A 13077-nucleotide genomic window follows, 5' to 3' on the forward strand; every position below is an offset into this window, starting at 1 on the left:
TGCATTGCAACTCTTGGAGGTACAGAATTCCATTAAATCCCTATCAAAGCTTTTTTTTATTATTATTAACTTGTTTCTGTATTGTTTTAATGTTATTTTATCTCTTCCTAGTGTGAGAACCCTGCATTGTATGCCCTGTACCTCTCCCATATGCGGTGTGTGCTGTCCCTCTCCAAGATGCTGAAGAGTAAAACAGCATTTACACAGCTTTCGCTCTGAAGATTGAGTCACCTAGGGACAGTCACCATCAGCTCAGTGCAAACATGTGGAAATATCAGTATTTTTGCATTATATGCATATAATGAAGTTTAACCCTTTAAGTATTCAGCAGACTGGTGGGAGCATGGTAGGAATGTATGTCTTGCAGATACGTCTTGCAGCACCTTCCACCTCATCCCTCTGCTGCAAACTGAAAGGGGGGAGGGGTGGGAGCGGCTCTAAACCAAAGGCAGCTCAGCCCACGTGGAGAGCAGACAGTAGCCCCTCCCCATGTGAAACATCAGTCCCCGGTTCCTGATCAATCAGGGAAGAGAATGCCGGTTCCTGCCGTGTCAGCTGATCTTCCCCGGGTATATAAGGGGCTGGAGAGATCAGAACCTGCGCTGTGAGCCACCCACACCGGAAAGTCTTCCAGCATGAGCTACTCTCTGGAAACTATAGGTAGCCCCTCTTATAGGAGGATGGCGGAGATCAGGACCAGCTACAGTCGGACCAGCAGCTCCCCTACCAGCGGTTTCAGATCTCAGAGCTGGTCCCGAAACACTCCTAGCACCATTTCCTCCTCTTATAAGAGGACCAACCTTGCAGCTCCCAGAGGGTTCAGCTCCAGTGACAGTTTGGACCTCAGTCAATCCTCCGGTTACAATGGGGACCTCAAGCAAGTCCGGTCCAGCGAGAAGGAGCAACTGCAGGGACTTAATGACCGTTTTGCCGGCTACATCGAGAAGGTGCACTACCTGGAGCAGCAGAACAAGGAGATCGAAGCAGAGATCCAGGCCCTGAGAAACAAGCAGAGTGGCTACAGCCAGCTGGGTGAGATCTACGAGCAGGAGATGAGGGAATTGAGGACCAACTTGGAGCAAGTCAACCACGAGAAGGCGCAGATCCTCCTAGACTCCGAACACCTGGAAGAAGACCTCCAGAGGCTGAAAGACCGGTATGACGACGAGGCCAGGATCAAGGACGAGACGGAGTCTGCTATAAGGTCTATGAAGAAGGACATAGATGACACGTCCTTGATAAGGGGGGAGCTGGACAAGAAGGTGCAATCCTTGCAGGAAGAAATCGCCTTCCTGAAGAACAACCACGAGGAAGAAGTGGGCGAGCTCCTTGCACAGATCCAGGCCTCACACATCACTGTAGAAAGGAAAGATTTCCAGAAAACAGATCTGGCCTCAGCCCTGAGGGAAATCCGATCCCAGCTGGAGGGCCACTCCAACATCAACATGATGCAGACCGAGGAGATCTTTAAAAACAGATATGCCAAGCTCACAGAGGCTGCCGAGCAGAACAAGGAGCAAATCAGGTCTGCCAAAGACGAGATCTCAGAATACAGAAGGCAATTACACAGCAAAACCGTGGAGCTTGAGTCTATCAGGGGTACCAAAGAGTCACTGGAGAGGCAACTGAATGACATAGAGGAGAGACACAACCATGATCTGACAAGTTACCAGGTGAGTGCCCCAGTCTGCTGTAGATGTAAGGCAGGAGCTATCGCTGGAGTGGAACTGAGCTAAATTACACATTGTAGATGTAAGGCAGGAGCTATCCATGGGGCTGGACTGAGCTAAATTACACATTGTAGACTTGTAGATGTAAGTCAGGAGCTATCTATGGGGCTGGATTGAGCTAAATTCCACATTGTAGACTTGTAGATATATGGCAGGAGCTATCCATGGAGTTGAACTTAGCTAAATGACAAATTGTAGGCTTGTAGATGTAAGACAGGAGCTATCCAGAGATGAACTAAGATAAATGACAAGGAAGACTTGGGGGTAGCTTGAGCTGGCAATGGTGCTGAATCGGGCTAAAGGCGAGGCATGTAGACATGTGCATGGGCTATCCTGGGTGCCGAACTGAGCTAAATGATACACTGTAGGCTTGTAGATGTTTGGAAATAGCTAAATGATACATTGTATGCTTGTAGATGTATGGAATGAGCTAAATGATACATTGTAGAAGCTAAATGGTACATTGTAGATGTATGAAAGGAGCTATAATGATACAATGTTAACGTTTAGATGTATGGAAGGAGCTTATTGATACATTCTAGACTTGTAGATGTATGGAAGGTGCTAAATGATACACTGTATACTTGTAGATTCTATGGAAGGAGCTAAATGATACATTGTAGACTTGCAGATGTAAGGAAGGAGCTAAATGCTACAAGGTAGTCTTGTAGTTGTGCAGGAGCTGTCCAGGGTGCTGAATTGGGCTAACAATACAATGGAGGCTACGTGAGCTGTCCGGGGTGCTGAACTGGGCTAACAATACAATGGAGGCTACAGGAGCTGTCCGGGGTGCTGAACTGAGTTATCAGCACAATGCAGACTGCTTAGCAATGCATTGCACATATATGTATGCAGAAAATGTAAGAGAACATTTTTTGTAGAGCAGGGAGTGTAAAACAAAGCCTACATTTATCATATCGTTCTCTAGATCCACATTGATCTATTGAAAACATCATCTTCTGGTGTACTGACCTGTTGTAATGCTTCACCTTAGAAAACGAGTTTACTTTAAAACTTAGAGGTGATCAAAAGGTGGCACAGAAGAAGTTAATGTTATTTAATTTTTTTCCCCTGTATTCCCTTTACAAGCGTGCATATTTATTTTTTGCTTTGCTTCATGTTCTGTATATTTGCAAAATAAGTGTTGCATTCCTATGTTTACTCTGGACCCCCCACACCTTCCTGTAGGAGAGGGCAATGTGCTGCAGGCAGCCCTATGTGTCTGTATAGGGTGTATTTGCTCTGTAAGCTCTGCAGTAACACATGCCATCAGTGATCAGGGGGGTGTGGTGCAGCTTGTGAGTGACGCAGTGTGGCTGTGATAGAGGGGGAGTGGCGCAGTGTGTGGGGCAAGGGGACGCAGTATGACTGTTCCAAAGTGAGGGTGTGGTGCAGTGACAATGCATATACTGTATGCCTGTGCACAGTGGAAGGGGTAGGGGGCGTGCTGCAGTATTCTGCTATGGGATAAGACAGCAAAGTGCGTTGTTTTGGTGCAGTGAGACAATTTGTGTCATTAAATGTTTAATTTAGGGGGTGTGGCACTGCCTATCTATGTGGTGCAATATGACAGCATATCTATATGGTGCAGTGTGTCAGGATGCCCTTGCCAGTCACATCAAAATAATTTCTGTCAGCTGCTTTATGCTTAATTCTCATGATAGGGTCTCTTTCTTCCATAGGAAACCATCCAGCAGCTGGATAATGAGCTGAGAGGAACAAAATGGGAAATGTCCCGCCACCTGAGGGAATACCAGGACCTGCTCAATGTCAAGATGGCTCTGGATATAGAAATTGCTGCATACAGGTACCAGGGCAGAGCCAGCAGAATATTAATAGCACTGCAGAGGCTGCAGGGAGCAGCAGAATGGGAAAAACTTTCACATGTCTGGGTGTGGGAGGGAAACAGGGAGGATTGCAGCCTATCAGGAAATAGACAAGCAAAGCAATGCAGAAAAATCCTTACATATTGTCCCAAACTGAGTAATGCATGAGAAGCTCACAATTGCAAGATCTTGTATATTAAACATTTTCCAGTGGTAATTTCTGCCGGGAAATGGTTACAGAAATGATAGGAAGGCAAAACACATTCAAGAATAAAGGGGATACTGTTTAGAGGGCATTGCAAAGTTCCTGTAAAACATTTATCAACATACAAATACACAGAGATAAAGAGAATTTACTACATGCAATGTATGGCTGGGTACAAATGACAAAATATTACAGAGATTTACATCTAAGACACTAAAGTCAGTAAATAAATGTATGTATAGTTAGACTGTGCTCTAATTTGGTTAAATTATAAAGTTTTATGATCAGTGCAGCTGAACTTGAATTTTCCATTCAAGGACAGATTTATCAGGTTCTAGTTTACAAGCAGCACAGTACTAGAAAGGGCACAGCAAAGGCAAATGGGTAAAGCAAGACAAATTAAGTAACTGAGTCATTTACATAACATTACCAATAATATAATACATTACAAATAGAAAATGTATGGTAAAAATGATAAACAGAATTTGCCATGCAAATGTATTCTAGAAAACATAAACACCCTGATGTAATAAAGATGTGATTTTCAGGGTATATTTAATAAAGAAGGACACAAAAACCTATCACAATTTATCTATGGCTGATTGCACTTTGATCATTTTTATTATTCCTTGGACCACTTCACCTTTTATTAAACACTTTTCCAACACATTAGAACTTGTAACCTTAAGCGGACTCATGCACACTTCAAAATTCAGCCAATCAGTTCATGAGGAATTAATCATGTTTTTTTTGGGGGGGGGGGGGGGGTTGGGTTATACCACACCTGTTACCTCATGTTGCTGAGGTGATTTTCATGTTGTGTGTAATTCTAAATGAACTGATAGACTGCTCCTTCTCAAAACATAATTCAGCCTACAAAATATTGTCCTCCATTTAATACCATTATTGGGAACAGCTGTAAAGTGATAGCTGTTAATGGGATTCTAGTCCCATGGGCTTACTTGGGCAGTGATGTCATAAGACTGCTTTATGCCCCCATGCGGTTTAAAAGCACTACGGCAACATAGGAAATACCACATACAAAAACAACCAAATTAGGGTCCCAATCTTCCCTAATCTGTAGTGACATTAACACACAATACGCAATTATTACTGAGCTGGACAACTAAGATCTGATTTCTAATTGGTCATTGCATATTTAATCACAGCAATGCTTTTTGCACTGTTGTCAACTAATCCCAAATGCATTCAATTGGGCAAATTCACAAAATCTGGATACGTTGACCATAGAAACCAATTACATTTCTTAGCTCATCTTAAAATTCATGAATTGGGAGTTGTGGCTAGTTACAAATCCTTTACTTTGCTGCTTTTTTTTTTTAAGCCTTACCATTAATAAATATCTTTATGTTTACAAAGTTTATGAAATCCTTGTTCTAATAAAACTACAATTGTCTTTATAGGAAACTTTTGGAAGGGGAAGAAACCCGATACAGTTCATTCTCCAGCATTCCCTCAGGCCCCTCAGCTCCATCCAGACAGGCACCTATCATGATATCCTCCACCCGAGTACAACATTCACGAGCTGAGGCACCAAGAGTTAAAGTGCAACACAAATTTGTTGAGGAGATTATTGAGGAGACCAAAGTTGAAGATGAGAGGTCAGACATGGAGGCAGCTTTGGCTGCTATGGCAGAAGAGTTTGCAGCAGGTCTTTTAGATGGAGATGAGCAGAAGGAAGATGGAGAGGAAGAGAAAGAGGTAGAAGGAGAAGAAGAGGGAGAAGGTGAGGTTGAAGAAGAAATTGTAGCAGCTGTAGAATCCACAGTACAGGCAGCAGCACCAGGAGAGGAAGAGGAGGAAAAGGAGGAAGAGGCAGAAGAAGAGGGAGAGAAGGCAGAGGAAGAAGCAGATGAGGAAGGTGAGAAAGGAGAAGAAGAGGGAGAAGAGGAAGGAGAAAAGGAAGAAGAAGCAGCAGCAGAGGAGGAATCAGAGAAAGAGGAAGAAGCAGAAGCAGCAGAGGGAGAGGTAGAGGAAGAGGAAGAAAAGGAAGAAGAAACAGCAGAAGAAGCAGCAGCAGAGGGGGAGGAAGATGAGGGAAAGACAGAAGAAGAAGAGGGTGAAAAGGCAGATGATGAGGGAGACAAAGAGGAAGCAGAAGAAGAGAAAGAGGAGGTAGCAGAAGAAGAAGGTGGTGAGGGAGAAGCAGAAGCAGAAGAAGCTGGAAAGGAGGAAGAGGAGGGTGAGAAAGAGGAAGGAGAGGGGGAGCAGGAGGCAGAAGGAGAAGAAGAGGCTACAGAGGATGCACAGGAAGATGAAGTAGTAGAAGAGCCTATTGTGGAGACTAAAGTTGTGAGGGTAAAAGCTGAGGTACAGGAGAAAGTAGCAGAGGAAGAAGCAGAGGAAGAGAAAGAGGGTGGAGATGAGGAAGAGGGAGAGAAGGGAGAGGAAGAAACTGAGGAAAAGACTGGTGATGAGGAAGAAGGAGATGCTGCTGAGAGCTCTGAACAGCAGAAAGAGGAGAAAGGAGAGTCAGAGGAGAAGGAAGAGGAAGCAGAAGCAGAAACCAAAGAAGATGAGGAAGCTGAAGAAGACAAAGAAGAAGGTGAAGCAGAAGAGGAGAAAGCTGGAACCCCTGAAGAGAAAGGGGTGGAGGAGACCATCACTGTGTCCAAGGCAGCTTCTGTTGGAACAGAGAAAGGTGATGTAAAGGAACAAGAACCAGAAGCAGAGGAAGCGAGTAGCCCCAGGGACGATGGAAAGGAAGATACAGCAGTGAACGGAGATGTTGAAGAGGAGAGAGAAGAGAGTGAGGACAAAGGTGTAGTCACCAATGGCCTGGATGACAGTACCTCAGAGGATAAAGATGGTGGAAAGAGCCAAACTGTTGTAATCACCAAAAAGATTGAAACCACAACCAGCGAGGGTGAGGATGGTACCAAATATATCACTAAGTCAGTGACTGTCACCCAGAAAGTGGAAGAACATGAAGAGACCATCCAGGAGAAGTCAGTGTCCACAAAGAAGGTAGAGAAAGTCACATCACATGCAGTCCAGGAAGTCACTGAGAATAAGTGAAAACATAGTCATAGCACTTCCAGCAAGCAGCAGCAGGACTGAAAAAGCCATAAGATAAACTGCATGTAACGTGACAGCTTCTAATGGGCTTCTAGCAGATGGGGTTCTCTCGTGGGGTGGGGGCTCCAGACACTGTAATATTACTTTCTGTGCAATATTCAGGGCGGGGAAATGCATGCAAGCCTTAGATTTACCCCTCCCACACAACTTGGTGAATTCACAATAAAAAAGCAAACAGGTGCATGAATTGTGAAAAGGACAAACATAGATGAGAGTTTCCTAAGTTGATGTGGGCCTGGGTGAGCGTTAATGATTTGAGGGTCCTCAGCTGAATTATGCAAAGAACTAACTGAGCCAAAAATGGGAGGGAGGGGACCATGAAACGGAAGTTTTCTCGCCTTAATAAATGAAATCTATCCTTATGTTTACCTCACTGGTGCAATTAACAAACTGCAGGTCATGGGAGAACCTGAATGAGTTTAACACAACTTGCTGACAGTTTATGTAAAAGCAAGCCTTGCTCAATAAAAGGTAATATTGGAACTATTGCATTGTGTCTCATTGTTTAAAAATATTTTCAATGATTTGTAAAAAGTGATTCCAAAATAGGTATATTGTCATTCTAAAGAGTTGGCAAACCAACATTTGTGAGTGTTCATTCTGCTATTTTGTGGTAAGGAAAAGGATTTAAGCAAATCCAGATCATTATGGATGTACAGGATGTACTGGTAAATTAAGCCATTGAAGGCCATATTATATTTAAAACTGAACTTGAGCCTTACCTTTAGGGCCCTTTCACACTGAGGCGCTTCTAAACTGCCAGTAAAACACTGAGCGCAGTAGAAGAGCTTTTCAGGCGCTTTTAAAGAGTTTTTCGGTTGCTTTTGAAGAGCTTTCCATTCATTTCAATGGAGAGGGGCATTTTTTTATTGCCTGGCCAGTGCACTACTCCAGTGTGAAAGCATTCATTGATTTAAATTTTTTCGTGAGCTTTTTAGGTGCTTTTTTTAGCGTGAAAGCACCTGAAAAGCACCTTAGTGTTCACACTGGGGTCTTAGTGTTTGTACAGTTGTACAGCCTCCCCTCCTGTATTGAAATCGCTTACTCTATGAGTCTGCCTCATTTCCTGGCTGGAGGTGTCCAGTATCATCTAGCGCTTTCCTCCCAAGCATGACTGTCTCTTTGATTCACTGGATTTCAGTTCTTTAGTCATGGAGGCTCAGCTTATGTGTGAGTGCTACCTATAGTGCAGACTGCATGTGGATGCAATCTGTCTAGGAACACCCACTCACCCAGGCTGACATCCAATCTTCAGAGCATTTTGATATTTGCATAACTGTTTACAATACACAGCTCATTTCTTGCTTCAGGACTGGGGCTGCTTCAGAGGAATACTGAGGCAGATTTGGTTGTGATGCTTTGAGGAAGTTATGTACACCCTCCCAGCCCTTCTCATCAGCCATCATCTGCTTGCATTGCGTAGAGAAGCACAAATAAGCAGTGATGACTAAGTCTAACATAAAGTATGTAATGAAAATCTAAAGGATTTATTTGAACATTTTATCAGTATGATAACGAGGTAGAAAGTAGGAACTAGGGAAGACACAACATGAAGGGATTAACCCTTGTTAAGGGTTTCTACATTTTATATATCATTAGTTGTCCTTCAACCTGCATTGAGAGAAAAACATAGGATGCCACTTTTGACCTCAGCTTCTGAAAATGCATGGCACCTGGCTGTTTGATCCAATAGTATTCTGATATTATTCTGATTTCACATGCTTAAATGCATGTTTCATTTCCGAGACTAGAGAAGTGTTAAACTAGTGACAGCCAAGCAACTAGCATTATTTAAAACCAAGCCTATTTGTGTTTCTCTGATGTGACTACTCCAAAAACTATGCCAGGGCTGCGTGTTCTCGTTTCATAATATTTATAACCTCTCATTTTGCACTGCAAAATATTTTACTAAGCCGTTTGTTGATTGTTAATATAATTCATTTTCTTATGTTGTATCAGTAAATTGTCTTTATTTTTAAGATAAACAAAGACAATTTATAATCAAACAAAGCCACTTGTATCTAGATATATTTTGAGCCTAGATAGCTCCAGTTTTGTTTTCACTAAAAGCAGCCATATTTACAATGTATATCAGGGACTAATATGCTTTAGAAGCATATAGTTAGCATGTTACAAAAAAACAATAGCATGCTACAAGTCAGCAATAGCAGCAAATATCAACTTTCATTAGTTTAATATATAATTGGTTGCTGTGGGTTATGTTTTCACATAGTAAACCTTTTTTTCTTAGCAGGCATTTCCTAGCATAATCCCAATAACGGGAAACATTCAAAATCAATGCAAGTCTCAAAAATAAATAATAAAATAACATATTAACACAATTATAGAGGCTTTAATTCATGCTATAACCTACATGCATTAATTCATTGGTAGCAAGAGTTATGAATAGGTGGGAACAATATAGTAAATTGTCTTACTTTGAGTTCTTCTTACCACTTCAAAAGACCTATGACAAGATTTACTCTATAGCAGTTTTATTACACAAGATCTATTTGCATGTAGAAGCTGGACAGAGGGTGAAGTAAGCCTAATCTCAAAGATATTTGCTTGCCATTCTGGATACAGGATGGTACCCTTAGGACTTCTTCTCATAGTGCTATTAATGGCAGTTCTGATGTCGCCCTTGCTCAAAATTATTTTGGCTGAGGCCAAGCCAGGACCAACAACACTATTATAACCACTGGCTGCCACTATATGTTGTAGGTGACAAACTGACAGTGATGGATATCACATTACCACTATCCTTCATTGCGGTACAGGATTTAGGTTAGCCACAAGTATACCCATAGGTATAGGACTTGTGGGCAACTTCTCATTTTACACTTCCAAGAAGCAACCCTGTTATCTTTCAGTTAGTGCATACTGGAGAAAACAGCTGAACAGATAGTGAAGTGAGGACCTCCTCTTATGTTGCCTCTTGCAAGGTGCTGTCTAGGACAAGATATTGCATTATAGTGGAAATAGCCACTATTGGCGCCTTATTATTCAAGGAATTGAACAAAGAATGTATTACTGTTAGTTGTTAAGAATGTACTCCATGCAAAGAGATAAATACCTAATTGTGATACAATGGGAATTCATTTGTAATAGTCATTAGTCAATTTTATAAATCAAGACACCATTGCCAAATAGCATATTCAATTCCTCAACCTCCACTGCATTAGCCTGCTTATTGGGGAATACACACACTGATGAGGTATTCTCTCTGCGAATTCTGCTTTCCACTGCAGTGGAGTCTGTTTGGTTCCTACTGCTCTCTTTAACTGAGTGCTGCCATTGAGGGAATGAAATCAAAACAAATTTGCCATAGTAGTGGCACTTAATATCTACACCACAGAGGGAAAAAAAAGGGGATTCCAGTTAGCCTTAGGATCACTGCACAATAATGCTAATTTAAAAGAATCCACACATACAGCCAGAGCAAGCCATGTTTCCAAGGTTCAAATGCTCTAAATGACCATAAATACATCTTATTAAAGATACAGTTTTTTATATTAAGAGTTTAACCAGGAAGCTTTTCTTGGGGCCAAACTTCAAATGTATGCTATGGTAGAATTAACAATGTCCTATAGGGTGACAACCCACCTGCGTACCTGAAACTAAACAGTGTAAGTAGGAATAATCAGAAGCCTCACTCATTCATAAAAATCACTTGTGAGCATCGCAAATATATACACCCAGGTTGTATGGAAAAGCCTGTACCAGTTAGATATACTTTGGAACATATGGCTGACATGTTAAGCACCAAGGCCATATGTGAAACATAACAAGACCATAGGAAATGCAAAAGCCTCCATGAATGTAAGGAACATGCATCGTTGCTGTAAAAAATAAAAAATAAAACGATTTTATTACATCAAGATATCAAAAGACATTGGAGTTGATTTACTAAAACTGGAGAGTACAAGATCTGGTGCAGCTGTGCATGGTCAATCAGCTTCTAACTTCAACTTGTTCAATTAAGCTTTGACGATAAAACACACAAGCTGATTGGTTTCTATGCAGAGCTGCACTACATTTTGCACTCTCGAGTTTTAGTAAATCAACCCCTCTGAATATCACAAACATACCTAAAACATATCATTTCTAAAAATATGTTTTATTGTTTCTAAAATTCAATGTCTGTTGATATCTTGATTCAATAAAGTACATTTTATCATGTAAGTGTTGCTTTACATTGGAGGGCTTCTTCCCTTTTTTTTTTCTTTAAAGCGACTCTGTTGCAAAACCAAACATACCAATCAAAGATATTCCTGTAAAAGAGAAAGTAAATACTGTTCATGGCTCCCACATTGCAGAATGTCACTCCATGGCAAAGAAATCATCCCCCAAAGTCTTCCTTAGAAACGGACACTTCGGGAGTGTCAGTCTCCTGGTTGCTCTGTGCAGTGGTTCCACCTGCCAGCCTCCACATCATAACAGGACACAGTAGGACAGAAAGTAAGGAGCTCACTGGATAACTGGCAGGGTGAACAGTTTTTTTTTATATAGTTGCTGTGTTTTTAATGAGAAAAAACCATGCAGAAATGTTCATGTATTGTAAAGATGTACTGAGGGCCTGTTCAGATCCGTGCTCTTTTGCCGTGCTAAAATGCACCTTTCCTGAGCATGGAAAGTGCATGTAAAATACCCCCCTTTAAATGCTATGCAACGGTTTACATGCATTTTGAAAAGTCCTGCTTGCTGCACCTTCAGTGTGTCACCTTTCATAAATACACCTTTCATTATAGTCAATTACAGCACACAGAAAATGCACAGAAAACGCATGAGTCATGTGTCATTTTTTCCCAGGTGACTTGGGAAGAAACCACATTCCAAATTCATTACGTTTTGTGTTTAATTTTAACAAAATGCATTAAAAATGCACTACAAACGCTATATGTGTTTTCAAAAAATGCATATCGCATTTTAAACCTCATAGATGTGACGAGATCCTGAATGCATTTTTTCTATTATGCCCAGACATTAACTTTAAACCTTTTTATATTGACATGCACAAAGACACCAACACACTGGGCTTGATTATTAACTTAAGGCAACTATACTCTGCACTTCAAGTGCATTTGCTATGGATCTGAGGGATAGTTCTGAAATGAGGAGAAGCTCTGCTGATTTCTGTCATCCAATCATGTACAAGCAAAAATGTTGTTTTTTATTTTCCGTGCGTGTGATTGGGTATTCTTCGGAAAGTGAAGCTTTACCTCTTTTACTAAGCTTTGGAGCAACTGCACTTGCATTGCACAGTGTATTTGCCTTTAGTAAATCAACTCTGATTCTGATCAGCATATGAATGTTGTGGTGACCATGATTGTTCCATGCAATCTACTGAAGATACATTTAACTATTTAAAGTGGTGACACTCAAATAATCACAAAACAGTAATAACTGGTGATCTGAGTAAAAACTGTCATTTGACTTTAAGCGAGATAAGAAGGATACATTACCGCAAAAAAATCTGCAATCTCACAGATAAAGTCAACCAACAAGTTCTAATGCAAGCTGGAGTATTATTTTTGCTTGTTTTTAGCACATCCAAATGGACCCATAACACAGAGAAGCAATAACCCTTTTAATGAAAACAACATGCATACTGTATACTGTATAGTGTTCCTGCCCCTAACTCCCAACTGCTTTCTTGGTGACCAAACCCTCTAAAAACTTCATAGCTGAAGAAGTTTAAGCTGGGCCAGGCTACCAGACAATGAGTGGGTAAACACACAGTTTTGGGAATTTAAAAAAGCCTAGCGACACTTCTGTGGAGGTATGGCTCTGTAAAATGGGCCGGTAAAAAAAAATCCTTGCTGCTTGTCTTGGCAACTTTCTTGACCTGTGTGGTAGATTCAAATAGTTATTACCAACACTTTTACAGAGCTATTTTAAGTTATTACTGCACCAAATTTGAAAATAATCACTTCCATTTCATAGATAATAAAACCTACGCTGTGTAGCAGACGGTATGTTTGCTGATGCTACCCCCTCCCTACTCCAACTGTCACTGATTGTTAAAGATGCTGTTGGCTTTGCAGTTGACTAGCAACCAGTGATGCTGACAGTAGAGGGAATCTGATGGGGAAGCTGAGACACTAGTTCCCCATCAGGTCCGTTCTCTGCTTGGTATTTACAGCACACAGTGGGCAGATTCGAAAGCCAACAACAGGTTGTATATTGGCTATGGATCTGCCCACTGCCTGCTTTC

General features: G+C 41.4%; 1 protein-coding gene across 1 annotated transcript; it reads left to right on the forward strand.

Moving 5' to 3' along the window:
* Positions 1-589: 589 nt before the first annotated feature.
* On the forward strand, positions 590-7347 carry NEFM (neurofilament medium chain). The gene is made up of 3 exons (XM_077469740.1): positions 590-1673; positions 3413-3537; positions 5186-7347. The coding sequence occupies exons 1-3, from the start codon at positions 636-638 to the stop codon at positions 6798-6800; spliced, it is 2778 nt and encodes a 925-aa protein (XP_077325866.1). The 5' UTR covers positions 590-635; the 3' UTR covers positions 6801-7347.
* Positions 7348-13077: the final 5730 nt, after the last annotated feature.

The sequence above is a fragment of the Lithobates pipiens genome, unplaced genomic scaffold, assembly GCF_037356315.1.
Source record: "Lithobates pipiens isolate NorthernLeopardFrog02 unplaced genomic scaffold, aLitPip1_a1.2 Scaffold_8, whole genome shotgun sequence".
NCBI lineage: Eukaryota > Metazoa > Chordata > Amphibia > Anura > Ranidae > Lithobates > Lithobates pipiens.

What these genes read in the sequence shown, in the direction of transcription:
- NEFM (XM_077469740.1), top strand. Translation starts at nt 636, where the DNA reads ATGAGCTACTCTCTGGAAACTATAGGTAGCCCCTCTTATAGGAGGATG. An exon ending in ATGATCTGACAAGTTACCAG is followed by an intron (nt 1,674 to 3,412) that starts GTGAGTGCCCCA and finishes TTTCTTCCATAG; the next exon opens with GAAACCATCCAGCAGCTGGA. An exon ending in ATAGAAATTGCTGCATACAG is followed by an intron (nt 3,538 to 5,185) that starts GTACCAGGGCAG and finishes TTGTCTTTATAG; the next exon opens with GAAACTTTTGGAAGGGGAAG.